General features: G+C 41.4%; 1 protein-coding gene across 1 annotated transcript in view; it reads right to left on the bottom strand.

Moving 5' to 3' along the window:
• The window catches only part of LOC135470615 (receptor-type tyrosine-protein phosphatase T-like), a 77,769-nt gene extending 51,978 nt beyond the window's left edge, over window positions 1-25,791 (bottom strand). Inside the window, exon 1 of the mRNA XM_064749652.1 lies at window positions 25,563-25,791. Coding sequence (XP_064605722.1) covers window positions 25,563-25,635 — 73 coding nt within the window. The 5' untranslated portion in view covers window positions 25,636-25,791. The remainder of the gene's footprint in view (window positions 1-25,562) is intronic.
• Between the last annotated feature and the right edge of the window lie 1,377 nt (window positions 25,792-27,168).

Here is a 27,168-nt window from a genome sequence, read left to right as displayed (position 1 = left end):
TGGATGAAAAATCTGGTATTCAAAACACAGCTTCTCAACAAAATTACATTTCTTTACTGTGGAAGTATTCCATCACTTACATTTTTTGTCTTACGCAATACTTGAGGATTTTTTTTATTTGGCTGAAGAAGCATATATCGCTTTTTGCCACCACCGAACAAGGGCCAGCTTAGCTACGAGAGCAAACACGTAAGACAAGCGCAAATTTTCACTCTCCAGGGTAAAAAAACGTTGTTCACACAAAAAGCTATAGTCTTTCGCACCTCTGATATTTAAAAAGTGTGGGCTCAAAGCGGCATATTTATTTGCTCAGAACGTCTCGCATTTTAGCGCCTTAAGTGCAGCTCTTAGACCGGCTGGCCGCCATATACTTTCCGGCGTGACCCCAATCGATCGTTAGCTGTTCAATCTCTAGCTTGTCCATTGTTTGATAGACCCAAGCAAACAGTTTCCCGACCAATTGGTTTCAGTTATCCCACTTTACGTCTTCTACTTATAGCGGGCCATTTATCGATTAGATTTGTCTGTGATGAGGCTAACTTAATCCATCAAACTACTCCGGGTCGGTTAAGGACAGAGAAATCTTTGGCAGACATAATGGAAATATTGGGAACATGGTAAGCATCAAACTGGCGACAGAATCCTAAAGTAAACTTCATCTAGAGACATCACTGTAGAATTAACCTGAAATAGGATTACTCAAGTGGCTAGAGTAAATTACTGAACAGGAATACAAGTTGACTTAAGTACCATTGTGTAGGTTGTTCACGGGGTAGAACACTTCGACTTTCCTCCTATTCATCAGAGAAGAGTTCCACATACCTTACCCCATCTACACCGTTAACTCGCTTGAACGGATTTGTCAAATGTAATATACAGTTATTAAATAAACTATTTTCATTTCTATAAAATCACTCTGTCATATTACTAGAAAGCCATAATTCTGCCCGCCGTCGCATAAGTGAAATATTCTTGAGGACGGCGTAAAACTCAAATCATATAAACAAACAAATATTTTCATATAACCACAAAACTCAGATTCACGATTACTATCAAGAAAACGTTTGGCACCTGGATTTGGAGCTGGACAAACGCAAAAATCTAGATGTATATATGAGAGAAACATCCACGTTCTAGCTTAGACAGGGCAACAGTAAATGCACCGTTGTCATTATCATTGGACAACATTTGGAGACACGTCACGTCTTCGATCAACCTTTATGTGTGATTCTCAGCTTGGCGCCTTACTTCACATAAATGGGCGAAACAAATTTTGTAACTTGAGCGCAATAAGGATAAACCAATGTACACGCATTCCCATCTCTCATGGCGATATTCTAGTCACGTGATATTTGATTACACCCTTTGACTCCATAAAATGTACCACTTTCGCGAATTCAATACTTGTTGTAATAAAACAGACACTCTTTACGCGACGTCCATCAACTCGGTGGCTATTACGCCGTGATATAGGACGCTCCAGGAAGGCCCGGGTGTACTAAATGTGGGTGTTGTCCCACAAGGTACAAATTGCGGTTAGCAAGATCGTCTGAGACAATGGCGCCTCCGTGCTGGAACAATCGCTTCTGGTTAAGCGCCGGAAAATACGCTGGACTCCAATACTGATAAAGGAGTAGGAACCACTGCAGGAACAATAAGTAGTATATAGATTAGCTCATCAGTTCTGGTGCTGAGCACTTTTAAACACATCAAAAGCTGTGAAAATTTGCATAGAATATACATGTATCACGGTTCTTATATAAATATATATTCCATCCCCCCCCCCTCTCCATCAATACACACGCAATGAAGGCTTTGACAAGCAATACTGCATTTTTACACATTAACATTGTGAACATTTGCACAGAATATAACTCTTCGGTATATGGAATCTCGTCCTAAATACATTACCACATACGCAAACTAGGCTTTGACATACAATAATGCATATTTTTTTAAATATTTAATAAAATGTATGTTTCAATCTCTAATCTGTCAATAATGTCAACAAACTGAGTTAAAACAATCGACATGACGTTAAATAGGCACTGGGGATGGCGTTGGGGATTCGTGGCGTTGTCGGTTTTATACACCCGTATATATATATACTGGTTGAACTGTCCACGTTGTCCACGCATTATTCTACTTTACTGATTATGCAGCGTATTAATGAAGCAGGGTCATATTACGGCGATATTGCGCATATTAAAGGTCTCTTGTTCCCACAACAAGTGCTGTAGCATTTCACTGGCGTTGTTATGGTGATTATAACCAACGTACTTCCGGTCATTCCGGAAGTTATCCGATTAGACTGGCTTGGAATTGGATTAGCATTCGCACAGGATTATTCACTGACTATTCGGCTTAGAACAACATAAATGTATAATGAGGGTTGAATTTGCGTAGAGTGAAAAGCTTCGCATTATACCCAAAGCCAAAGTCGGTCTTTTGATAAAAATAGCGGCTTCGTCTCTGTATCCCTGAATAATGTTGTCCGCTGTTTGATGGGCGTTAAATATTTCTAACGTTTCCCAATTCATTACACAATGAATAAAAGGGAGCAAACATGAAGAACGCCTGTGATGAGTTAATTAAGGCTTAGTTAATTGCCTTTTTGCGTCTCTGTGCCATTTTTATGGTGAGAACGATAGCAAGCCTCGAGTTTCCTTTATCATCACAACGCTGCTTTGGATAGTCCGCACAGCAGCCAGTGGAAGTCCTTAACTACGCCGTGCATATCCGATAAGACTAGCACTCAGATTCAATCCGACCTCTATCACTTGAAGCTGGTTGGCCGAAGCCAAGTAAAACGTCAGTTGTCATTTAGCCTCTGGCTCCACATTCAAACACTATGTACAATACAAAATAAGGCATCTCTTAGATTTTACAATGGGTTACCAATAGAAACTGGTGTGAGCTGAGTATACTGTCAGGCAGTATACTGAAGTTGCTTTAAAATATTTAGATTGCAGAACTGGAGGGAGGGGGTGGGGGTGATATTAACAGTATTTATTTTATATCATTTATGTATGTATTAACTTGAAACATTTGATTGATTGATATTTTACGCCGTAGTCAACAATATTTCACTTATACGAAGGCGGCCAGCATTATGGTGGGAGAAGAGGATGCCGGATACGAAGCAAGCATGAGCTGGACTTATATTAATAGTAAATTAAGAAATACAGAATCACTCATGAGAACGCAGATAACATTCAGATACTTCTGTATAACGTGTCCAGACTCACTAAATATCAAGGTTATGAACAAGCCCACGACAATAAAAGGCCAGCAGACACTGAGCTCCATGTAAACTAACAGAACCTTCCAAACGTCAACTGATGTCGTGGTCAGCAGACATTGAGCTCCATGTAAACTAACAGGACCTTCCAAACGTCAACTGATGTCGTGGTCAGCAGACACTGAGCTCCATGTAAAATAACAGGACCTTCCAAACGTCAACTGATGTCGTGGTCAGCAGACACTGAGCTCCATGTAAACTAACAGGACCTTCCAAATGTTAACTGATGTCGTGGCCAGCAGACACTGAGGTCCATGTAAACTAACAGGACCTTCCAAACGTCAACTGATGTCGTGTCCAGCAGTCACTGAGTTCCATGTAAGCTAACAGGGCCTTACAAACGTCAACTGATGTCATGTCCACCAGACACTGAGTTCCATGTAAGCTAACAGGACCTTCCAAACGTCAACTGATGTCGTGGTCAGCAGACACTGAGCTGCATGTAAACTAACAGGACCTTCCAAACGTCAATTGATGTCGTGTCCAGCAGACACTGAGTTCCATGTAAACTAACAGGACCTTCCAAACGTCAACTGATGTCGTGGCCAGCAAACACTGTGTTCCGAGTAAACTAGCAGGACCTTCCAAACGTGATGTCGTGGCCAGCAAACACTGAGTTCCGCGTAAAGTAACAGAACCTTCCAAACGTCAACTGATGTCGTGTCCAGCTGGCACTGAGTTCCGAGTAAATTAACAGAACCTTCCAAACGTCAACTGATGTCGTGTCCAGCAGACGCTGAGTTCCGAGTAAAATTACAGGACCTTTCAAGCGTCAACTGATGTCGTGTCCAGCAGACGCTGAGTTCCGAGTAAAATAACAGGACCTTTCAAACGTCAACTGATGTCGTGTCCAGCAGGCACTGAGTTCGGAGTAAACTAACAGAACATTCCAAACGTCAACTGATGTCGTGGCCAGCAGACACTGAGTTCCAAGTAAACTAACAGGACCTTCCAAACGTCACTTGATGTCGTGGTCAGCAAACACTGAGTTCCGAGCAAACTAACAGAGCCTTCCAAACGTCAACTGATGTCGTGTCCAGCAAACACTGAGTTCCGAGTAAACTAACAGGATTTTAAGAACATCAGCTGGTTTTGTGGCCAGTAAACACTGAGCTCCATGTAAACTAACAGGACCTTTCAAACATCAAATGACTTTGTCAAATGTAAAACAGAGTCCAAATCCATCACACCTTCTCAGTTTCCACGTCAACGATGCAGCTAGTGCTGCTCTGCGGTTCAGCTATTGTTCTGTTTTTTTCTCTCCCTGTAAGGACGATGTACAGACAAACAGTATGCTTAAGCTGTTTTAAAATATTGAGGTTTGATTGGCGTTTTACCCCGTACTCGAGAGTATTTCACTTATACAACGGCGGCCAGCAATATGGGTTGGAGGAAACAGCGGCCGAACTAGTCAAGAAATCACGTACATATGGACAATATGTGTGTATAGGTCGCAAAAAAGTACTCAGATATATATGTGTGGTGGTTTATACGTATATGCCACCATGCTACTGGAGATACTCTTAAGTTGGTATTCTGCACGCTTAGCTATATAAATGTGAGTTTTTGCTCCGATCAGCAGCAGCAACAAAGCGAGTCTAACAGGCCAGCCTCTGTTAATCTCCTGAAAGAAGCTGTTTCGGCAATTTGGCTGCCGATCTGCCTAGCTGTAGGGGTCAGCAGTTTAACAGATAGGCAAATGCTTTTCTATTTTGGAAACGGTCTTGTCATTGCTCACGTAACTCGTCTGATAAAACAGTTGCAATGCTGGCTAAAAACAATGTGAGAAATACGAGGCCAGCTGTTCTGAGGTCTGCGCATCAACGGTAACAGAGATTCAGCATTCGCAACAAACAACGTAGAAACTGACGCTTTTGCCTAAATAAGAGCCTATGCTAAGATTGGTTAATACTGTTATGCTGTAAAATGCGTGGATTTGGTTGTGCTCTGTAAGATCGGTGGGTATTGGTAAGTTCCTAGATGGTTGAATATTGTCATGTTCTACGATGAATGGATATTGCCAATGTATGTTCCAAGATGGTTGGGTATTGTTACAATCTAACAATTTGTGAATTTTTAATATGTTCAATAGTTTCTGTTCAGGCATACAAAATGTTGTCAGAAATGTTCAAGGTATCGAGTTATCAAAACAAAACAGACATTAGAAATGTGAAAAATGCTGATATACAAATCCAAATCTACACCAGCTTCAGAATATTTCTGTTCGTGTAGTATTTCACTTTGACTCCGCTTTTCAAGAACTGTTTGATGTGTGTGTCGGCTGGAAGGAAGAAAACTATATTTAGTCACGCTATGAATGGTTACGAGAAAAAGATGGCTACTGCAAGAGACGGCACAGGGGCTTTTTATCTTAAAATAACATCACTGTGTTCTCGTGCCTCTGTGTACAAATACACTAAGCCTAACGGTGCACAAGCCAGTGTACTGCATATGTGGTACCAGGCTATAGCTAACATTTAGCAGTAACCGTATTCCAAACGGTTGCTTAACCAAGCTGGCGATACGTGTACTCACTTGCTTTATGACTAAGCATTAATATTCTATGTTGATAGAGGTAGCCACTTCTAGTATAGTCTATACAGTTATCAATAACCCCATTATTCTAAAATCTTTACCTTCTGTTTGTGTAGCATGGTAGTTTGTGATTTTAGTTTCGTATTTTGGTAGTTAGGGCTGTTTTGGAAATCACAAATGTATATCAGGCTACATTTCATTTTCCTTCGTCACAGAACTGCTCATGTGACGTTAAATCCCTGTCAATAATTCAGACATTTTCGATCCCTTTAGAAATTTGAAAACCCTTAGTTATCTAGCAAAAATATCCTTAGTTAGTATTGCGTCATTCACACCTACACTTCTGTTTTTATCCAGCAGTCAACTTTATACCTATCCTCGCGTTGCCAACACCGTGTGCCTTTAATAATTCGACTATCAAACACCATGTCATACAATTAGTCCCAGAAACACCAGGGTCAATCACCAAAGATACTTCATATACATGCGTGTGAGATTTCAAATGATTAATTAATTTTATTTCGGAAATCTCCTAACTATGGTGAGCGATGGCTGGTAAATCAGCTCGCTTGTTTTGAAAGGAACACTTTAATTTAACTACCGAACAAGTCTGCCATTCATAGTCAGTAAGCAGAGAGACTTCCTGTATGCGCTCCAGCTCGGGACAGGGGTCAATTGGAAATGTTTTCGAGGTCAGTCAGCTGACAAAAAAGTAACGGTTTGTGCAGACACGGCGACGTGAGTATGTTTCCAAACATGACCCAGTGGGCTCTGCCTTACCTTTTCTTCTGTAAAGGTTATCTAACTTGACACAGGCAGTTGCTTGGAGCTAGCAAGGTTCCACGTCTGAAGGTTCCCCCTATAGAAAGACTGGTGTGTAAAGGAATCCATCTTTGTGAGTAGTCTATAACAGTTGCCGGTGTTCCCCTTACAGAGAAGGTGATGTACAAAGGAACCTTTTTTTGAACGGGAAATAACATTTGACGTGAAACATTTTTTTCTCAGTTGCATACTAATGGTTGACTTCTGGCCGTCTCAGTATAACTGTTGTAATTGTGCTTTGCGTGAACAAAGGCTGCATTCTTATTGCGGCAGGAAAGGTCCAGCTGTTATGAAATTACAATATGTGTTAAATATAGAGATTCACCCCTATGCACGAAAAAATATTTTTAATTTTACGCTACTTTTAATTCCTCTCCTATCAACATTTTATCTGAAGAATTCATGAATTACATAAGACAACCGCCCTCAATTTTTTTAACAAGGTCGAAGGGTTGTAAAATATCCAGGCTAAATATTAATATACCACCGAAGTTTGAAAGAGTAGGTAGACCTGCCATATATTGTGATCTACAACAAACAGATGTGGTTCTATACCATCTATTTGTTTGACACCTGATAACTACAGTACCCAACAGTACACCTAGTCCGTTCCTCTTCTTGTATATACCATACACTACACAGGCTGGAGGACACCACTAATGCATTGTCTATGAGCACCCAACATACCTTAAGGCGTTAATCTAGCCGTATGCGCGGTAGGTCAAACCAGCAGGGAATCTCGCTTCTAACATCGGATAGGTCTGAATAACCAGCCATCTCGTCGTAACTATCGAGATGTAGGTACTAGGTAAGTAATGGGAAACCTGTGGTTAATGCTCTGCACGTGTGCAGTTGTTTGTCCAATTTAACCTTCATTCGGCTTGAAGGAAAGGGTAATGATTATTACAGGTGTTCCGCCGTGCACGCTAGATGGAGATATAGGCCTATGTTTGACTTTTGTGAGATAGGGATATAGCCCTATGTCTGACTTTTGTGAGATAGGGATATAGGACTAGGTCCGACTTGTATGAGATAGGGATATAGGCCTATGTCCTATTTGTGTAAGACAGGACATAGGAATATGTCCGACTTGTGTGGGATAGGATATAGGCCTTTGTCCGACTTGTGAGAGATAGGATATACGTCTATGTCCGAATTGTGTGGGATAGGGATATAGGCCTATGCTCAACTTGTGTGAAATAGGATATAGGCCCATGTCCTATTTTTGTGAGATAGGGATATAGGTCTATTTCCCACTTGTGTTATAAATAGGGATATACATCTATGTTCGACGCGTGCACTATATGGATAGAGCCTATGTCTAACTTGAGCGAGATAAGGATACATTTCCAACCTTTTCTCAAAAAGTTTAAATCTCCTACATGTTCTAGATACGGATATATCTCCTACCTGTTCTAAACGGTGGGTATATCGCCTATGTGCCCTACATAGGGATATATCTCCTAGTTCTTCTAAATAGGGATATACCTACTGTACTTGTTCTGAATGGGAATATATCATTCACATGTTCTACATACGGATGGATCGCCTACTTGGCATAGATGGGTATATATCTCCTACAGGGTTTAGGTAGGTCATACACGTGTCTGTATTGAGAAACGTATTTTTATGCGATAAAAGCAGGTACAGGTCATCATGTTTCCGGCTAGGTGCAGTGAAGTTATGGTTCTATTCGGTTTTCTTAAAGGAGGGAAAAAAATTTGAATATCAATCAAATACCATTCAAAAGAGCATGTATTTCCTCGCAGGTGCATGCCATAAAAAATTCTAATATGTACCTCAAGTTGATAAATTATAAATAAAGTCAGCGCCAAAATCCGCTATGGGCGACTCCATGTCGACTAAGAACTAGTCCTAAAGTCTTCTGTGTTAGAAGTAGAATTGCCGTAAGAAACCGCCGAAGTGCAGTTCTTACATTTCCGGTAGAACTCTTCTTCCCAGAAGGTAGCGAACAGTACAGTTCGTTTTCCGCTTGACGAAAAACCGGAATGTTGGACGTAGGCTCCGAGTTTACACGAACAAGCCGGCTCTTTTAACGACTCTCACTGGCTAAGAGGCAACACACACCAGCATAAATTACAAGGTGTTAAAGATGGAGGACGCGATGGACTCGGCAATTTATGCCAGCTTTGCTGTTTTCAGGCTTTACGTGTGTGGCAAGGAAAAATCGTAAAATTATGCAGTAGGCACAACCAGATAGAAAAAAAGGCGCTCTTTTCAGCCTATAGTGTCATGTTTTTAAGTTTTCTTCTCCCTTAACACGTATACATGAAAGCTTTTATACAAGTGAATTAATCTTGAGTACGGTAAAAGACTCCAATCAAATAAATAAACGGCTTCGTCAGAGAGACGATACTCGGTGAGGACAAGTCTGTAAATTGGGCGGCACTTCACATCCGTCCATGTGGACATAATTTACACGGACCTACCTATAACCGAGTTACTCCTGAAAGCAACTCCAATTGTATCAACAGATAATATACCGGTTGTCCCTAACCGAGTCCTAAGAGGCCCGATCAACCTGTGTAAACACCGGTCAGACCTAATTGACTTCTGCCTAGCAGAGCACCTGTAAGACGGTCGTCATACACGTATTCGAACATGGGATATCCTGCATGTCGCTACCAGCCATATTGTCCAAGACACCAATCACAACCTACAATAGCACAACTAGAACTCCACGCTGTCTTCTCCAAACAAACCACCACCCAAAAGACCCTATCCTTTTACGTCGGCCCCACGTTGGTTTATTTGATTTGCCTAAGGCAAGTGGTTCTTTCACTAGGACTCCGTGCTTCCATCCCACTGGCAGGCTTAAATGTGCTTTATGTACATGTCCGTAGCTAATTGAATTACTGGGCTTGCAGCCGCTGCACTGCGCAAGTTTATTAATTTCACATATCTGGCAGCAGCCTACAGTGAAAGTGCAATTGGGCGTTGAAGTTTTACCACAGATAACCTAGGCATGTGGCGAAGGCATACTGTCGTGTTCAATCAATTATGTAGTGGGTAAACAATCACTGAGTACTTCGGAATATCGTTAATCCTTTATGCTAAATTACATGCAGATGACTTAGTACTAAAAGGCGAAGGGATAAAAAAAATAACATTTCGACTTGTTCCTATATTTACAAAAAAATCAGATTTTACAAGGGACATCAACAACTCAGTGCAGTCAAATCTACCGAGATTTTGGTTGCAGTTGAAATGTATAGAACATCTCCACAAAAGTAATCTTCACGCGGCTGTTCCAAGGATAGGTCTAACGAGAACACTATAGCCAAAATGCAAATGTCATTACGATGTCCCCCATATCCTGCAATCTTTCTCATCAATTTCTCGCATGCGTTGTATTTATACAATGTTCTAACCCACGAAGCAATTGAGCCTGACATCGATTGCTAATGCAAATGCCATTACAGTTGACTATGCACGCTACAGATAAATCTGGAAGACAAGGTTGGACGCGACCAAACACTGCAGCCACAGCCGTCAAAATCACAGCAGTACCCATCAAAGTGTTCGTCTTCATTTTTACTCCAGCATAGTGTACAGCAAGTCCTATTCCAAACGGCATGTCCATTTCACCCCATACCAACCCCCAGGTTAACAATGAACTCTACTTTGCCTGAAGATAAATCGAAGCAAAATGTCCTGAACATGTCAATAAACTTTATTTGGCAATACCACACCATGTCGTGTGCATTCTATTCAAAAGCCAATTAATGAATCCTTGTTTCGCGGATCAGTGTTTACTTATATATCTATAACTATGGCGCACGCGAAATCCCCCTGCCCCCCCCCCCCTCCCCCCAACAAAAAACAACGCCGGGACTAACTGTTTCTTGCACGCACTTCAGAACTATATAAAAAGACAATGTTCCCTGGGATTCTTTAATAGGCAGCAGAAAGAACACATACGAAAAACGTAAGACAAGAATATACATATTCGAATATCTTTTGTTCATTGAAATGAATCACTGCAATTAGCTAGGGTGTAACTAACTATGAACAAACACTGACGTTTTCAGTGCTCTGTATTATAATAAACACGCCTGGTATTATGGACAAGTCTGAAGGATATACCTTACAGCAGTAAACAGAAATCCAAATAGGCCAGGGCATAGATATCCGCAGAAGATATATTCTTTTAAATAACCATGTAATGTTGCAGTTCACATGTCCCTTCGGTCCATGGGTCCACTGAATAAGATATGGGCACCAAATAATCTGGGACATTAAATAATCTGGTATTTTAAATAACTTTGGATACTGAATAATCTGGGACAATGTATAGACTGCAACACTGATTAGCCTAGGACATTGAATAATCCGTAAACCTAAGGTCCCGGAGAACAAATGATCACAGACGCTAAATGATGCAAACGTTTCGCAGCAGTGGGATTTGTGGGATTGACGTCAAACAAAGACACTGAAAAGAAAACAGCTATATTTTCCATGTTTGCCAAATATTATATACGTGTAGAAGACGTTAGGACGAGCCATAAAGCCACAGCTTGTGAGCAACGTCAATATTATAGTACTTCGGAGTTAACAGCAATCAGATATCAGCTACACCAGGGTTTTTCATTAAGACTCATTTAAACTCAGAATAATTCAAGGGGAGTTCTTTGTGTTGATGAGTTTAACCAGTGTAAGCAAAACACATGTGGATTGCTGGTTGACCAACAGTTCATTGGCCGGATTCCTCTACCGTTGACCATCCTACGACAACACGTCAAACACAAATGCCTACAACTTTTGTTATTTTTCAGATGCACTGCTAGTATACGCCTCGACAACCAATAGCATAGATACTAATGATCTACAGGAAATTGTACAGACGTTGGGAAAAAACCTCAACTAAGCATCAATAATCAAGAGGTCAATATCTAAGCATAAAGGTCTATCTAGACGAGACTATCTGACTTATCCCTCTCATTAATCAGGCTGTTCCAACAGACAATGCGACGTTTAACTACCTTCTTCAGATCGGTTTCTCGATGCCAGCCGTTCCATTAAAGGCACAAAAAGCGATCTGTCTCAGGTAGACCACCAGTTATCGGAGCTTAGCTTATTTCACGCTCAGCTGGCTAGCAGGATCCAGGGGGAATGTTAGGCACAGAGGATTCCCCATTCGACATATACCCCGACTTGTTTAAGAGTCTAACCAAATCTTCTGGAAATCATTACAATCCCTGAGGTGATCGATTTCGTATATTACTGGTAACTCCTTTACACTTACATTGCCAAACCCATACACAACACACAGTGTATGTCTACAAGCATAATCTGATCCAAGACCCAAGGAGTTTTTTCACCACAAGTTGAGAATATCGCCAATATCTGATTGATTACACTTGTCTACTGTCGATGTTTTGTTTTTTCTCTTCTTCGGAAAGCAATATCCTCCGGAGAATTGAATGTTTAACAGGTTTTTAACAGAAAGAAAAAACAACAGCAATCTGCCAACTTTGATGAATGGTACTGAGTTTTCTTTGGAACCCACTTTTGGTGCCTTGCCAACTTCGTGGCTAAATCCAGCGCATAGGATTCCTCGGCTTCCCCCATCTATTGACACTGGAATACAACGTTGCGAATTTTTTTCTCGACACGTGCTAATATTTGCTTCGGAAACCGTAAACCCTTCACTTCTGCTATATAATGACTGGCAAAACTCTGCGTATGTATGCCAAGACTATACCATCCCAGTTCACGAAATCAGCACGGCTGCTTCACGAAAATAGAAGCAACTGACAAGAGGGTATTTGAATACCGGGTGATAGCAGACGTGCAGTTTACTGACCAAGCCCTGAGGCAATGTATTTTGTCTCAGTAAATCAGTGAAAGAATATTCAAGATGTTGTGTACCTGTTTCTGTGAATGTATAAGTTGAGGTATTTGACGAATTCTTAAACTGTGGGTCGAGACCGTGCCTTTCTGCTTAACTCACATTCCTTGCGCAGAGAAGTATTAAATTGAATATACCTGAAAGGGAAAAGTGCTGACATAGGAGGGTGGAAACAGTGTTTCAATGTTTGCTTAAGTGTTACTTCAGTGGTAAACTTGCTGTAAATTAATTTTGGTCATATTTATTCTGTGTCACCTGATGGTGATGAACAAATGGTAAAGACTACACTGGCGGTCTCTCAGTCATATTTCGCTTATTCTTCGTACAGGAATCACACCGGTTCCTCGCTAAAGTTAGTTTTGCATTACTGGAATATTATGTGAACACAATATTCCACACAATCAAAGTTACGGACATCGAGACATTCTGCTTTTTTCTTCCCGGTACTAAGCACTATGGAATGGTGCTAAAGGTTGATAATTTCTACATGGATTTGGTATGGGATACGCCTCAGGAATGGTTGCTTCGAGAATTGATCTGTAGTGATGAATCTATAACCACTGGTGTCTCGCCCTGGTGGTATACCTTTGTATATTACTGTTAAGCTTCACATTGCTGGAAGGAGTGGTATTCTTTCAAATTGTCTGCGGAACGGATATTATATTAAACTAATCGTATTTCTCCGTATGAACAGTTAGAATTTAGCAGGGTGCTGTATCTTTGCTTTCCGAAGAGCGCAGTTCGCATTTCAGTACTTATAAGAAGGCGCTGTGTGAGCTTGACGCTGGTGTTATCACAGCGGCGGAAATTAAACTATCGTGATACAGCCTGAGCCTTCTACTGACCATCTGATAACGTATTTATCTTGCTAATATTAGGCTCGTATGTCCAGCTGCCAGGGACAGCGGTCAGTTCACGTCAGGTGCTACTGACCGTACACAGCGCAGATGGTCAAGGATATGGCGAAAACGAGTACCAGAATAAAGACCGTCCACGCGCATCCTACTGCCGTCTTTTACTCTAAAGGAATGCTCCGTTCAGTCCAAGGGAATAATTATCGCCTCTGGGGGGCAAATCCCGATGAGAGGGATACATCACGGGCACCGAGCTGGGACCGCTCACACATCAGTTTTGGACGCTGCTGCAGCCGAGTCGAATGGCGCCCGCAGGACACGTTCAAGATGCACCACGGACAACAGCTTTGAGGTTTTAACTGACAAGCCCTGGCTTTCTGTTTAAAGTCAAATTAACACCCCTAGCATTACCAACGGCTGAGTCAGCTACTAACGCAAGCTGTCACCTTAGTGAAGACAAATCTGGTAAGTCTTCACTTTAAGTTAATGTTATATGGTTCCTGCTATAGAACATCATATATATCTTGATAAAGATACAAGAATCTTGTTTCCGGCTTGTCTGGTGCGTACTGATATCAGTTTGTCAAGTCCGAAAACATACACCATATTAACTGAAACAATACATGACACTTGGAATTTTGCCATTTGGCTTCGGCCAATTCAGGGCTAACGAAATACATTAATCACACAGGTTTCTATAAATTGGGCACCGGTATTGACAGTTGTTAGGGGAATAAATGATACATATAACATTAACAATTTTGTTAGATTTCCTTGCATGACATCAGTAATTTGATACTGACCGTTGGATCGCCCACAAAATGTATCAGTCCAAGTTCTGACAAAGTTCGAATGGTCAGACTAAATGCTGATATATAGTGCTGCCTCGTCGGACTATCATACATAAGACACCAGATATCGCGCCACAAGTCAAAGTAGGCTAAAACCAGTAGCTGGCTTTTGCTCTTGTGCATGGTACCAAGACAGGATGCTCCAAAGTTACCAATCCTAACATTATAGGCATAGCAAACTCTTCTCCGGCTTACCACCCACACACGCAAAACGGATGACGCTAAAATTTACGCTGTTGTTTCTGGCCATGGCCATTCTCTGTATGTTGGTTTAACGCCTCAGCCTTTGGGGTAAATATACTACTTTGGAAGTTCGTCCGCACACAGATACATTGCCGAAAGCTGCATTTTCTTATGCTGAGAGTACACACAATAAATAACCGGGTGAAAAACAACCACATTTTTGGGTATAAAATTAAGTGCAAGAATATTCTAAGACATTAAACAAGAGTTTAATAAGAGAGATATAGATCTATGTGTTTACTACCTGCTTCGCGGAAAGTAGAAGATAAACTTTGACGTTTGGCTTCTTGGATTCGCCAATCAAAAGGTCACTGTCTTTGATACATTTGATATCCGTGTCTTAATTAGGAAACATGTCCGCCCACAAACATGTCATTATCTCCGCAGTAATTAAGTAAAAACTCAGATTGTGTTGTAATATATAGCTTCCCATGCATCGCTCACACAGGAAACTGGCGGATATATATGTCGAAGACAGCGAACATCAATCTAAAGGTAACGAGACGCAGGGACCATGTTACATATACGATGTACTCATGCACTGTGCCAGTGGGTCATTTGGAAGATGACTTATGGGCTCTCCCATACACTGCTTGCCAATGCCGGGCTCTGTGGCTCACTTATATACTACCTGACATTACCGGGTTCTGCGGTTCACTTATCCGTCAGTATAATTCATGTCGCGTGTAGATCTTATCGTAACATCTAATAATGCCGCTTGGGATTATGTCAGAGGGACAGTTAGTAGAAATCAATAAGAGGATTTGTAGAATAGAGTCAGTTGCCTTCGTGCCATGGGAGCTTTCTCCTATAATACAGTGTATGCTAATTTGTGCCTTCCGATCTTCGCACTGTTTACTGGTCTTAGAAGAGGATTAAAGACTTCACTTAACAATATCCTTAGGGCGATTGACTTACAGAACTGAGAAACTAGTTAGTCAACTTTTGTGAGAGCAGGAAATTTGAGCCAGCCTGAAACCCACCAAAATTGACAGGTTTCGGAGAAGTGGGCGTTTCGTCGAAACTGATGTAAGACTTGACCGCACTTTGTCAGCTCTAGTGTTGTTTTTCGATCACAGGAATGCCAAAGGAACCTTTCGGTGCAACTTTCACAAATCTACAGTGATTTGACTTGATCCTCATGTTTCTGAGAATCGGGAAACAGATTCCAGACTGTTGGCAACAAGCCAATCTTTGCCGAAGACCCATAAAGTAAATGCAAACTTTGGCAAAATTACGTCGCAGTCCAAACTTTGAATATACACTGGTGGTCAGCTGTAGTAATACATGCACATGTGACCTTACGCGTGAATGTGTCGGAGTCCTTTCCATAATTAAATTCTAGATCGCGTCAAAATAAATATTTTAGCCTGAATATTTTTGCCATCTGATGTCGGCCTTGTGTTTAGTGTTTAATGTTAAACAGAATGCATGTCGGATATAAAATTTGTCCACTCCTTCACAGAAAAAAGAACCAGTTTGTGGTTGTCTCTAAGTTGTTGCGAAAGGCTTCCCACTGATGTTGCTCAGTTTTTAACATATACCCATAGCACGTCACATGAACGAGATTTATCGTTACGAACATGCCGTTAACTAATGACCGGAAACCAATGGACTATATGGCGCATATATGATGTCGAATCTGTTATAATCACGATGAATAACACGAATGAAATGGCAATTTGAAACATACAGTGTATGTTTCACTAAGCTTTCGGAGTAATTCTACCATCATAAGGGTGGCAACTGTACACCAGGAAACGTGCTATGCGTTACATAACATTTTCTTAATTTACGGTATGGGGCACAGGGAGGGGGTGGGAAGGGGGTGCGAAGAGAAAAATAGGATAATTTAATTCCACAAGGAAAATGTGGTAAGCAGACGGATGTAATTACATCGAGAACTATTCTCAGCTTAAATTAATAACTTTACACAACTTCCTGTTTAAATCCAGCGGGAAAATCATTCCAGGTTTCAATGGTACCGACCATTCACGAACGTTCTACTTCCTCGAGAGGAAATAAACAAAGTTGCTTTGACTATATTTAACTCAACTTATATTCCTCGCCTCCACCACTTTGAGGGATACTCTATCACCCGTGTGCAATTATACGCTTTCGCAGCGCCGGACCAGTTAGAGCCAGGGTCATTCTGGTGTTGCTTTCATGATTTCCAAATAACTTCACGGTTCCCAGATTGTTGTTGGCAGCCTTAGAAGTAAAACAGACGTAGGAGCTACTATATTATTATCACGGTGTGTAGGCGTGGAGAAAAGGCAGAGCGAAGCTGTGGTTGTTTTTACTGGTGGAACTTCAAACACCCTATTTGTGACGCAGTAAATTACAAACTTTAGCTTCTCATCAATACACATCCACAGATCATCGCAAAACGGGTTGTTGATGTCCACCTTGGATTTTGAGGTGCCCACGATAAAATCTGGCAATATCCACAGTTTCAAGGTTGCTCTCAGAAATTCTTCCACGATATGATAACTCAAGGTCACTGAGGGTTCCACGATTGCTATCTAGAACGCCTTTTGGACATGATCGGGGTTATTGGGGCACCGTTCAGCTAATCTGCGTCTCTCATTTCCTCCAAACTATCCTGAAGACTGTGGGAACACTGGTTATGACGTCACAAAGTGAAACCCCCATGCACTGGAATGTTTATTTGGGGTGATATTGTTTTCTCTTCCCACTCTGCGGAACCACCATACCCGCCCTGCTGTTTCTCCCGGCCCACAAACCTATCATATTTCATACAGTGAAAGAGCCCTGGCAAATGCCCAGCCCAAAATATACCAAATGTTGTCTTAAAGACCGCTTACAAGTTTAAGGACCAAACTTCCATCGATTATTTAGCCAGCATCATTGCAATAAGTATATGCAAAGTGGTAACACTCTCTTTGGTAAGCTCCATATTCGGAAGGCCGTAAACATGACAGATCAATAAACAAAGCGATGTCTCAACATCCTGATAACGACCCCAAAGACAATACTCTACCTTTAGCATTATTGGATTTCAAATTTCAATCATGCTTGAACAGTTTAGCTTCCCTGGTGTAATTTTAAAAGAAAATAAAAATACAGCAGGAAAAACTGACTGAAATTTGATCTAAAGAACAATCATTTAAAATTTCATTTAAAAACATAGACAAAAATAGGAATGCAGCATCTAAATTTCACCGGCATCTCCTTGTAATACTTTGTATCCAGACATCTTTCATCCACAATGATTGTTATATTCATTGGCTTTTCGATGTCATGCTTTACTCTCAAAACTGTGAAAACAACTGTGCGCGCACCATCAAGTCACAGCTTGCAGATAACACTTCTGCTTGCCACAAAGATCACACTACTTCCCCTGTTCTACAGTTTGGATTGCTCCTTCCTGTCGCCGCAGGGACAAACTTCCTATATTCCAGCTGTATACACTCCATCGCCAAACCACCAACTCTAAAACCTCTCCAGATCAAGTCCTATCATATCCAAGTATAGGAAGATTACCCAGTCGGGACTTGAAAACATTTGCTTTTTAGTTCATAATCTGTATTGCAATTATAACACATCCTCGTGTATTTGATTTCCTACGCACTCATATATGTCATACCAACAAGTCTTAAAACCACTCAACACTTTTTTAATGGGCATATCCTCTGTTCAACAAAAAGCACTCCAAAACCATTTTGGTCGACACTATCTACATGTACACAAAATTCTGTTATATCAAATACACCATAATGAAACCTTATCAGAAAAAGTTATGTTGTGACACCTCATTATTCGGCCAACACGTAGCAGAGCAGACAGCGTTGTAGTTGGCACTAAGGCAAACCCGGCCTGACCGTGGCGCTAATCGCTGTACTCCTTCATCGGGGACGTGTGCAACGTCAGGTAAAAGTCTAACTATACGTTTGTGCGTCACTGGACGTAATCGGTGCAATCTCCTAACGCTTCTCACGTCGTTTTCAAATGCTATACATGCTAAGCAACGGTATTTACATTCCGGTGACACATATAAGTAATGAGCCAACACGTGCACAGAGCGTGTTACAATCCCTACACACACATACACACACGCGCGCGCGGGCATGCGTGTATACCCATATCTGGTGTGAACAATCGGACGTTGATTATCGGCCGCAATTGTCAGTGTTAATGACACCAGTTCCTGAATTAAAAATCAGTTCAGCTTTTGGTCTCGGAACAGATCCTTTCCACTTATACAGGACAGCAACGTCGCAATGCAAGAGTTAGATAAACACTAGGTCAAACCCCCAGTCTCTTTAAAGCATCTCAACAGAAGGAATCTGTATGCCATGCGGTCTTTTGTTTATGTTCGCAGGGTGGTGTCAGGGATTTATCGGCTAAACGAGTAGCACATGTTGGTGTAAAGACTGGAAACGGTCGTGTCAAGGGAAACCCTGCAGGAAAGTCGCCATGTGGTGTTAGAATAGACGGCTGCATTCAGACGTGTTCAACCCAACCTAATACAGAGGCCGTAGACAAGTGTTCCTGCAAACCCGACAAAAGCCCTTAGAAAACGTATTTACTCTGGACAGATGCGACATTGGATGCACTTCCCGAGAAAAAATGAATTTGGGTGATATCCAGAATTCAGCGATTCATGGGTTATTTACTAATTAATTTGGAGACATTGACTATAGTGGGGGTAGGGTCTCTTCTTCGGGTGTAGCCCAAAACAAAGAAATTGTGTACCTATCGGTAATATTCAAAAACACATAATTACTCCGTCAATCTGTTTATAAAAGGTACCTGGAGCATATTTAATAGATCATTTCAGGTTCCAAGTTCAACATCATGACTTGTTCAAGTACATCTATGTGCGCTTGCGTCAGTTTTGGCCGACTTTGTTAAACGAAATTTCACAGATTAAGGTTTGCTCCCAATTTATGTCCAGCCAGCTAAACCACATCATTATACCTCGTCGACCAAATCTTTTGTGGTTAAATTTGTGCAACACATGAAGCCGGTGAATGAATACACCACTGACGCGAGTTCACCACTAGACCTCAAGTTAGTTATATGCCGCGGCACGAAGATATAAACTACAAGCTATTCTGCCTGTCAAAATCGAAAGAACTCTTTTGACAGTCAATATTCCAAGGAGATGTGCATTTGCATAAGTAGGTCACCAGCCCTCGGACACTAAAGACGTGTTTTATTCCTGGAAAACAATAAATACAGATTCATTTATGCAAATATAGTCATGGTATTAGTGGGGACTTGGTATGTAATTACTAACTGCTCGTATATACGATTTAGGCCGCCGGGGGTATTAGCCCAATCGAGGGGAGAAAAAGTAATCCCAGAGGGTCAGTGGATCCACGGCGAGCCATCAAGTCACAGCTCCTAGGGGAGAGGATGGTGTGGGGTGGGGTGGCACATACAAGATGGTAATACAGTACACTGCTGTACCTTTGAAAGGAATCTTTGAAGATCTTCGTCCTTATCGCTTGACCAGTTGTACCCATATTGACCACTGCTTCTGACCATATTTGATGACCCAACTATCCAGGAATCAATAACGTGTCTTAATTTCACACACACGTGCTAGAGATTGGAGGGGGTGGAGTCAATAACCCCTCTCTCCAATCACTGCCCTTTCACTGCAAAAGTCCCTCGCGAGACCCCTGACACTTTGAAACCTCGATATGAAAACTAGTTAATAATGTCCATGGCGTGTTCTATGAGGGCGTAAGACCAACAAAAGCCTCTAAGGTAATTAGCTGATGGACACTTGGATTTGTTCAGACTCACACCATGCTAACACCTAGCAAAGTTCAGGCACGATGGATTGAGAGGGTAGTACATAAAGTGTCATGGACGTCATTGTTTGAATGCAAACTGGATGCAAACGTTGACTGGTAGAGAAATGCTACCCCACATACGTGTATACACCATTTGCGGTAATATACCCTATACTTGTATAATATCCAAACACTTTTTTTACCTGACTGAGACAGGTAAACCTTTCTACTCTGCTATAACCACATTTGCAGACAACAATATGACACAAATTACTATCTCGTCGGTTTTAATCTGGTGCTAGGCAGTACATGTATATCTGACTGGAGCCGTAAGTACGTTCTATTCTGCTAGAGTAACATCTGTATGCAACTTCTTCACCGAATTATACTATCGCTCAGGTATTTGGAACATGCCCTTATTCTACTTTGCCACCGCAAGAGTTTTGAACAAGTGCTTGAAACACTATGCTATGCACTTCACGCGTTTTATTCTGATATGGAACAATTTACAACTTCGAGTAGGCCGCTCTGTAACATTACCAGATAAGATATCAATACAATAGCCATCATGCAGCCCAATGAGGCTAAATATATTTTGGCTGTCTGCATTGCTAGTTACAACCATAATCTTTTAAATACCTCCAATGCTGCAAATAGAAACATACCGCAGGATATTTTGAAAACGTCAAATGCTCCAGTGTGTCACCCAGCACATGTTGGAATATGCAGCTCTGTTGCGTAATGGGATACGCTGGGAATCTCTGCACACCCTCTCTGTTTTCTGAGCAGGGTGCTAATAGCATGGATTACACTTTGATAGAGGGCTGTGGTGCCTTTTGGAAGTTCCACTCAGCTCTTTGACCAAATAGCGACTGCGATTAAACTCGACTTGACGGCTCCCTGCTGTTGATGCGGAAAGATGGAGTTTGTGTGTTTGTGATGGGAGGGGATGGTGAGTGAGGGGCGATGGGTGTAGCGGGGAGAGGACAAACAGCCGCGCCTGCTCTCTGATGGCTCCATGTGGCCGGGATGACTGTCATTAGCACTATTAACTCTGAAAAGATGGGATATTAACCGTCGCCTAGAGCTAAACCATGTCAGTGCGCTGAGGGGTACCGACAACAAAAGATCCGCCATACACACAACAATATTGTCGGCCGATTCAAGCTTCAAATCAGAAATTGCAAATCTTGCGCAGCACCGAACCCCAAAACATAACGATTGATTTTTCGTTCTTCGGCTTTGGTTTCCATGAACTAGAAACCAGACTACGATTTCTCTATACATCTCTTTTGCCCCGTGCACTGGGGCTTTGGAGAGTTCATCAATATAGTGGGCATGCAGTCATCGTGTGCTCAGTGAAGCATAACCAACTCTATCCGGGTCCCAATGACACATCCCTGATTCCGACCCCCCAGCCTCGCTAACGCAAGTTAGGGTATGGATGGTCAAGCTGCGAAACATCTGTCACGTTTTACCCCACAACCCGGCGCATGATATAAATAAAACATACCCTTGCCAGCGAGTCAGTGTTTTTTAGACAATCGTGCTGCCCTGAGGTGCCGGGGTACATTAGTGGCCTTGCTGTCCCCATGCGACCCTTGCTCAGGTTTAGCAGTCCACAGGATCAGAAAACTATACCCACGTAAATCTAACCCTTGACTACACGCGCACGTCAGCTTTACCATGGCCCTTTGTGCTATCGCTCAGATTGAATTCCATGTCGATCAATAAAAACAGAAGACAAAGATGATAATGCTTCCCTGTAACCATTTTATTTCTCCACCATCCCACCCCCTACAGAGAAAAGAATTGTAATTGGAAAGCCAAGAAGTTTGTCTACTGAACCAGTATGTGTTGACAAAATCGTCAACACAGACGCTATATACACATCGCTCAGTTGTCATTCTCACTGTCATACTCGATTACTCATCGTAAATCATGATATACAGATATTCATTAATACGATAGTTTTAATAATCTTTTACTCAAGTAGGTCTTCTTTTCAGTCTTTAATTTCAAATGTAAATTCATATTTTTTATACGTCTTTTTGTGGTCACAAACAAGTTATATTGTACAAGTAGGCGCGTACTTAATTTGTAAGAACCATCTACGCCATAAGCAAGCGCAACGTCTGAATATACTGACCTGAGATGTTATTCACTAAATTAGCACAGTAGTACTATAATACTGCATTATTAATACTATAATAACAGAATATATTCTAGAATCATCCAGACAACAGACTTTCTGTGAAATTTAACAGATTAATTTTTCGAGTGTGCAATTACCTACTGGGGCATTCAGATTTAAACTCTCTCTCTTAGATTTTTTACAAAAATACATTGCTTAAAACAACCCTTTAAAAATGCACGGATAATGTAACAGAGCTACCCAATACAATGCACTTGTTCATCATCGACTGCTACATCTAGCAGCAAAAGATTAATCAAAATGTTTATTTCATTTGTCCTTTCGTAGATACCATAAGGCGAAGCAGAGCAGTCTGGTCCACATTTATTTTAAGGAGCCATTCCTTCATCAGATTTACCATATTTTACCCCAGCACCCCCAGGGCAGGTAACACGACTGTCCTTATCCTAATTACCCGGCCCATTTGGACGTCCATGATTAATTCATACCCGTGTGTTGTTACACCTGCATAATAAGGGAAGGGAGCTAGACAATGAGTCGGCATCGTATTGATCTTAGCAAGCCTACAGAAACGTCGCAATGAAAAAAATTTGCCGGTCCCGTTGTAGCAGTCCGATTCCCTTGACTGAATTTAATATGAAAATCAACTCATCGAAATTGGGGTGCTGTAAAATTTGTTAGCTACGGTGTATAATTGGGAAAGATTAACTCGTTAAAGCGCAATTTGACAGTATACCTGTCCATACAGCAGGTGATATTGTATACAGGTAGGCCCACACCACCTGGTTCGAGTCTCTTTGTCTCTTAACCCAGACGGACAAAGCGCGCAGGGCTGTTATATGGTCTATTGCAGTGACCTAATTCTAACTCTGCAAACACTAAACGGCGATGCCACTGGCACCAGCGACCAAATTATAAAATATCCCATTATCCAGAAATGACATGTGAGTCGAGAGAAACAAAACAAGCCTACACGTGGCGACAAATGTGCTTGTAATAGATACATGTATAGATTCAGAGAATAGTTAATATATCTGAATCTGAATCTTTATTAGGCTCAGGTATTTCTACCTCTCCACAAAACAAAACCAAAAAATATCCATATGCTACCAATACCACGATTCGTAATATTGCTCCAGATTACAAGTATTTTGTGCATGTAAAACTTACACATTAATTCGCATCTTTGTGAATCATGGCAACAAAGCTCACTAAATTGTGAGATGTGAAGTATGTAATACCCATTTCTACGAATAAGATAACAGGTTTACACAGTTATACACACTGTAGGACTTTATGACTAATATGTACATATATTTTCATCACGCAAATCGTTGCTATATAAACAAACTATTAACAAGTGTTTGTATGAAACGGACTGGAAAGTGATAACGTATAATAAGCAGCTATATATATATATATATATATATATATATATATATATATATATATATATGGGTGTGGGTGGGTGTGGGTGTGTGTATACACACACCCACACACACACACACACATTATATACTTCAGGAACGAATGAGAAATACGCGCACGCATATTTGTGTTGTTATTCCGATGTTTTGTTTCACTTAAATATTACTTGCTGGAAAGTAATGGAAGTCATTTACCCAGAGCATCAACCTATACCCTCGCCATCACCCCGCCCGTGTTGTCACCCAGCGTCGAAAGTCGCATATGAGCACATGTATTGGCAATTCAGGGTAAAGTTCAGCTCGCGCCAAATGCCACGAGAAATGTCACAGTATATTAGTAATGCTTTAATAGCCCAGAGCCTGTACTGCATACTAACGCTAGTGTACACGTATTTGCTCGGTTTATTCATCTGTCGTCTAACATACGCAGCAATGTGGTTTCCGCCTGTGCAGGCTGTGTGGTGCGACGAAATGGTGTCAAGTGATATAAACTATCCCACCTCAACCACAGATCCAGGCAGGAATTTTGGCAAATTTCCATTGCAACGATTAACAGCAGCAACAGATTGATTGAGTGACCTGACTGACTAAATGGCAGAGATTCTGCAGGAACATCTAATGTGATGGGGCAAGGTACTTTTCAAATACAACTACTCATCGTTTAATATCTCAGTGCTGTGTTCGTTTGTAGAATACAACAGTGCACCACACATCATACTCATTTACTGTATGTGCATCGCTATAAATAATCAGTTAGTTTTAACAGAAAGTCTCTTTTCTAAATGATGCCAGAATCTGTTCTGTTACTGCAGCAGATTATCATGTGAAATGTAACACACGTATTCTGTTAATTCAACATTCAACATTTTTTGAGTGTACGATATAGCTGAATTGCGTAAAACCAAAATCATTCACTGATTTACTTTACAAATCCAGTTCATCTGTTGGCATGTGCACTGCCAGTGCTATCAATTCCGCTCTGATTTCATATTTAGGGGATATTCACCTGTACCGAAATAATTCAAATCTTCTACGTTTCCTCTCATGCTCTAGCATAATTCTAAAGCTACTTAATTCGACCGTATTTTTTTTAAAAACTATTATACAGAGAGAATAAAGTTAGGCCATGAAAGCAATATGCATACAGAATTTAATAACTGGGCAGTTCGAGGAGATAGGATCCACCCTGACAGAGGCATTCAGCATTCGGCATTCAACAAACACCGGTTTGCTCCAAATTCGATGAACACAAAATCCAATCTCACTGTTAACTTTATGAAAGACGTACTGTATTTAAGTGGAGATACAAAAATAGGAAATATTAGAGTGTTAGTGCCAGCGGGATTTAAATTCGGAACAGATTTACCAGACCTGCTCTATTTTTAGCTGCATGTTTCCACGTCGAGTTCCCAAAATGGCCTTACCTCTGCTAGCCTGCATCTAGAGGCCGCAGTAAAGATGGTCTGGGAACACCGGGGAACTTTACATCCTATCTACGTGAAACTTCTTGGGGCCTTAAAACCTTTCTCCCAGGATGTCCAAATGTTTTAAGTCTACACGAAGATTAGTCACAAAGAAACTTAATTTGATTCTAGCTCTACGGTATACAAGAGATGTGGGGAAAGCTCCTTTTGGCCTGTCTCATAAGAGGAGTCCTGGAAAGGCAAGGATATACAGGCATAGAATGGATAGCTCAGAGATGATGGAGTAGATAAAGAAGGCATTACTCACCACAACTTGAAAGTACAATCATCCAACATAACACAAGAATAATCCAGTGAATTCTGCCCAGCACAGACGCCATTCCGCCCGTTCATTTCTACCCGTTAACCAAGGGAAAGAGAGAAAAAAACGGGTCACATATCTGGAGAAAGCCTGTATGTATAAGCTTGAAGCTCCTAGCAAACTTTCCCTCCGACTCAGAGTAAAGATCCAGTTACATCGGCCCTGACTGGCACTCGTTGACTACACAGCACCAACTGATAACATTGCAGACGATACCGCGCGGGGCTGCCCAACGCGCCTGCGCAAAGCCACCGTTCCTCTCGGGTCGTTTGGACTGATGGGAGGGATGCTGGGGTAGTCCCAAACTCGCAAGGCGGGACGAGTGAACAGCGAACACTACAGTACTGTAGCGGACAAATCTGGTTCACAGCTGGTGGACTAGTTTTTCGATAATCTATAGCGTGGCGGTCTGCAGTCAATGAGCAAATTGTCGACTACCCCCAGTATACGGTGAAGCATTAGCTCTTTGACAGCCACGAAGGTTTTGGTGCAGGCATTAACATATTACATATAATTCACTGTTCTATCGGGTTTTCTCATTTATTGGAGGCAACTTTCAGTTTCCTCCCTGTTCTGTTTTTGTTATGATCTTCAGACGGGGCACGAACGCGTTGGTGGACGGATGGATCGATATACAGCCCCATGTACTCACCATGCACTCGGGACAAATTGTTGCACCAGTAACTATGGCAACGCGTGCAACCGCGGTCAGAGGATAAGGCTGAGGGCTCGCCCGTGGGCTGGTTCATTTGAAGTGACATTCAGGATGAAAACACTGAAGCCTTTCAAACAACTCTTTCAAAACCGCCCGAAAACTCCACTATAAGGAAGCATTTTGTTGTTAGTATTAAAGGACCTGTAAGGCGAAGGACGTAATTGTTCGTCTATTTTTGTAACAGTTGCATGGATTCTCTACCACAGTTCAAAGTAATAAACAAACATGTGTTCTCCTTGCATCTAATTTTGCACCGTAATTCAACAAAATACGTGGAGCAACTATAGTGTGAGAGCTTTGTTGCTGTTGGACGTGGGTATGGTGCTCTTCTTGCTATTAATCGTGGATTTCATTTTGAAAAGGCGCATGCGTCGCAGATCGTTTATTTTTTTTATTACTTTTGTTTTGTTTTTGTTTTTACCAGGCATGTGCGTTCATTTCGTCGTTTTTATCTCTCGCTCTATCACTGGCATGAGTTAACACACAAAATCGTCATCGTGTGTATTAACATTTGTAAAAATCGCAAGAAAATGGAACAAGAAGGAACCGGACAAAGAAATTAAAATTCATGTCATGCACGACAATTGTTTCATTCTGAAACCAATTTTCAGGAGAGCCCCTACTAGTAGGAATTTGTCCAGGCGAAAGTGACAGGTTATTCGGCCTGCTGAATTTTAATTTCTCTCCAGCATTTCTTGGTGTTTCACCTTTCTTGCAACATTTTATACGTTTCTATTTGATTTTGACAGTTTGATTGATTACTACGTCCTCGTAAACACCACGGTAAATGTGTAGCACCCTGAATCAATAAATCTTCTGTAGTTGTCCTTTTTCATG

Source organism: Liolophura sinensis, chromosome 7 (genome assembly GCF_032854445.1).
Source record: "Liolophura sinensis isolate JHLJ2023 chromosome 7, CUHK_Ljap_v2, whole genome shotgun sequence".
Taxonomy (NCBI): domain Eukaryota; kingdom Metazoa; phylum Mollusca; class Polyplacophora; order Chitonida; family Chitonidae; genus Liolophura; species Liolophura sinensis.
Note: the sequence above shows the minus strand (reverse complement) of the source record. Positions and strands in the feature narration are given on the sequence as shown.